This window comes from Octodon degus, unplaced genomic scaffold (genome assembly GCF_000260255.1).
Source record: "Octodon degus isolate 3935 unplaced genomic scaffold, OctDeg1.0 scaffold00039, whole genome shotgun sequence".
NCBI classification, from domain to species: Eukaryota; Metazoa; Chordata; class Mammalia; order Rodentia; family Octodontidae; genus Octodon; species Octodon degus.
In genome coordinates, this window is record NW_004524615.1 from 16,234,949 (window position 1) to 16,238,897 (window position 3,949).

General features: G+C 35.0%; 1 protein-coding gene across 1 annotated transcript in view; it reads left to right on the forward strand.

Annotated features, from left to right (window-relative positions):
- Uggt2 (UDP-glucose glycoprotein glucosyltransferase 2) overlaps positions 1–3,949 on the forward strand; it is a gene marked incomplete at both ends in the record, with an annotated part of 229,519 nt that overhangs the window by 110,451 nt on the left and 115,119 nt on the right. The window contains one exon of the mRNA XM_023715197.1: positions 3,009–3,128. Within this exon, the coding sequence (XP_023570965.1) occupies positions 3,009–3,128 (120 nt within the window). The remainder of the gene's footprint in view (positions 1–3,008; positions 3,129–3,949) is intronic.

The following is a 3,949-nucleotide window of genomic DNA, read 5'->3' on the forward strand; positions in this document are numbered from 1 at the left end:
AAAAGCCTCGAATTTATCTTTTTTATTGCTGAGTAATACTCCATTGTGTAAAATGCCATATCTTTTTTTATTCATTCCAAAGTGTACAAACCCCAAGCCTGCCGAGGTAACCTTTTCATATACCTCCACACATTGGTGCATGTATTATATTCTTACATGTACTGCTATATGTATACACAAATGTATTACATGACAATCACTTTCTTTTTTGGGGGGGTTTTGTTTTTTTGTTTTTTGGGGTTTTTTGCAAACCTGGGAATTGAACTCAGGCCCTTGCACTTGCCAGGCAAGTGCTTGTTCTACTGAGCCATCTCCCCAGCCCCGACAATCCCTTTCTATGCTTATCACAATTATTTTAGATTTACCTTGGAATTTTTAATTTTTAGTTTTAATTGACATATAATTGTACGTATGTATAGGATACTGTGTACTAAGTGGATACATATATACAGAGCATAATGATCAAATTAGGATAATTAATATTTCATTCTTCTTAAATTGTTGTTTGGAAGACTTTGAATACCTCTTGTCTAACTCTCCATAAAATATGTAATAAGTTGTTGTCAACTGTAATTGCCCTAATATGTTGTGGAACACTTAAAATTTATCTGTCCTAATTATATTTTAGTACATGTGGTCCAAACTTTAGCCTCCATCTACCCTTTGTAGCTTATAGTCTCCACTGTTCTACTCTGTAATTTTACAGATCAACCTTTTTAGCTTTTACATATGAGGGACAAGATGCAGTGTTGTCTTTCTGTACTTGACATTTCCCTTAATGGGATGTCTTCCAGTTCCAGCCATGGAACTGCAGGGTATGACCCATAGCTGCAGGGTATTATGCTTAGCACTAGTGGAATCAATGCCAGTTCTCCATGCAATTTTGTGAGGCCATTCTTCTAGGAATTGTTACACTTCTGTATATTTTAAAGAAATGGGCAGTTCTGTATCCCTGCACTTCATCAGTGGCTTTTTCATTATTGTCTCACTAATTCTCCAGAGTTGTTAGAGGTGTTACTCTGTGTACCCACTCTGTCGGTTTGTCCATTATTTGTTTGTCCATGTACTCTTAATAGGTGAAGTTGCTATTGACTTGTCATCCAGTTTGCTAATTATTTTTTCTGTGTTCAATCTGAAGTAAATCCACCCACTCAGGTCTTAAACTTTTTCATTATCAATGCTTTTTGCTTTCTGATTTTTATTTTTGCATGGGGGAAACTGAGGGCTGTGTGGATGGTACAAACTCATTCTGCCAACTGGAGAAGGATACCAATGTTATATCTTTAAATTCTAAACTGTCTTTTTGTCTCTTCTTTTAACAGATTTTAGTTCTGCTAAAATTTTCCATCCTTTCCATCTATTTGTGATCTTTTTTAAAACATACCTGATCATTTTAGTCAAATCAGATTTGGTGGTACACGTCTGTAGTCCCAGCTATGTGGTATATAGAAGCATAGACCCATTTGAGCCTAGGAGTTTGAGACAATCCTGGGAAACCCATAGAGACCTTACCTCAAAAAAAAGTGTACAGAGAAACAGTTATATATCTGGTGTGTATATGATATAATAATATATGTATTACTAATATCCTAATGTCTTTGCCTAAGTATCTTTGAGATGTCTCTCATCTTTGAGAGTCTGTCTCCCCAACTGTCTCCATCTGTCTCTATCTCTCCTTTTTTCTTTTTTCCTGGATTTTAGTATTGGTCCTTTTCTTTCTTGCATGCCAGCTTTTTTGTCAGTCAAAATTAAAAAAAGCTATAGAAGAGTGCTAAGAGTTGTTCTAGCATCCTGAATACCAAGTGCTGTCTTGTTTCTGTTGAAGCTGGTTATGATACTCTGTGCACGAACTTGTGTTTGTATCATTCTCCTAAGATGTTGCCCCGGCTGAGTCACAAATGAAAATCTATGCTGTTTAGCACTTGGCCCCCATTTTGAACTCTGCTGCTATATTCTCAGTACCACATTATGGCTGCTGCCTCAACATTTCATTTTCTCTTTTTTCCTGGATTTTTGACCATTTATTATGTCTAAGGTCAGCAAACAACCTTAGAGGAATTTGTATGGAATTGTTTCTAGTACTTTTCATATACTTTACTCCTTTTCTGATCCTGCCTTCCCTATTTCCCACCATTTTGAAGGCCTTAAGCTTGACTTCTATTTTCCAGTCTAATATGGGTATAGTTTTCTGTGAAAATTCTATTTCTTCAGGTTATAATTCTCAAAGTACCCCCAAGAAAAAATGAAGCATGGAACTTGCCTCTTAACGCATCCCACTTTCAAGAATTACTGCTCAATTCTGTGTTGTTAGTTGCCCCCATTTTATGCCTCTAAACAATGGTTTATATATTTTCTTCAGCGTATATAGTTTTTTTAGGCAGGAAAATTAGGTTAAGTAAACTACTCTGTCTTGATTTAAAAGTTTATGGTGTTGATTTTACAATTTAATTTTTGTAAGCCATATTACTTTATGTCTAATCCTTTAAAAAGGGATGTGGAGGCTCTTGTTTACTACTGAAATTAAGAAATATTCCAACTCCTTGGGAGGCTAAGGCAGGACGACTGCAACTTCTAGGTCAGCCTGTGCAATTTGGAAATATTCTGCATCAAAATAGAAAAAAAAAAATTAAGGCCAGGGATGTAGTCAGTGGTAAAGCACTGGCTCACCATGTATATATGATGGCCTGGCTTCAATTCTCAGTAGTGGAAAAAAAAGATTAAAAGTGACTCACTTAAGTACTTTATGGAGAATAACTTGTATAATTTTATTTTTGTGAGACAGAAAAAACTAATGAAAGGCATTAATTGTTTTCAAGAAATGTTTTAATGTACAACGCTTTATTATGACCTTTACATGTGTTCTTTAGAGAATATTTAACTCTATATTTAATCAGAAATATTTTTAAAACCTGTGTTTTTACTTATTATTTGATGTAGTACACATCTGGCTTTGAAAATTAGTTATCATTTTAGTATAACTTTCATAAATTTCTGGATTTTTTTTCCAGTGGATTAATGACCTAGAAAATGACCAGTTGTATGCTGCATGGCCTGCAAGTTGCCAGGAGCTTCTGACAGCAGTATTCCCTAGGACTATATCTGTGATAAAACGCAATTTTCATAATTTGGTGAGTGTTACATTTTGAGCATTATTCATCTTTTGTAAGGAAAGCCTTATTTTTGGATTATTTTTCTTCTGGTACATAGCCATCTGACTTGTAAAGAGGTACTTGTTGCAGCAGCTAGTACTGGCTGTGAATTTAGGTCAAGGCAAACCTAGACTATATTGTGAAACCCTATCTGAAAGAAACTATGTGCATATTTGTTAAAATAAAAGTGATAAAATTTAGCTTTATATTATAAAGAAATAATGACAAGTTTAGTTTATCCCATATAAAAATTCTGCTTTTATCCCAGATAAAAATTCTACTTTTTTATCTAGACATAAATGTTTATTGCTGCAATATTAAATATTCACACAACTTACTTGGAAATTTGAAATGTAGAGAAAGCACTTCAGACTTTATTTTTGGTTTTTATATCAGGAATGAGTGTCTTATTTCCTCCAAAAATGATCAGACAGTATGTCAAAACGTTGGTTTTGGTAAATATTTAATTTTAAGGCATTAGTCCTGCCATACACAATTTGTATTTCTATCATTTCAGTTATTTGTGAACCATGGCCCAGAAGTATTAAATGGAAAATTCCATAAATTAAAAAATATAATTTTGGGGCTGGTGAGATAGCTCAGCGGACTAAGCACCTGCTTAGGCAAGCTCAGGGACCAGGGTTCAATTTGCGGCACCACTTGCTGTGTCAGCCCAACCCTGAGCATACTGAGCCAGCCACCAAGCCTGGGCATGGTGGTGCATGCCTGTAATCTCAGTGCTTGAGAGGCTGAAAACAGGAGGATCACTATGAGTCTGAGTATTATATATATACATATTT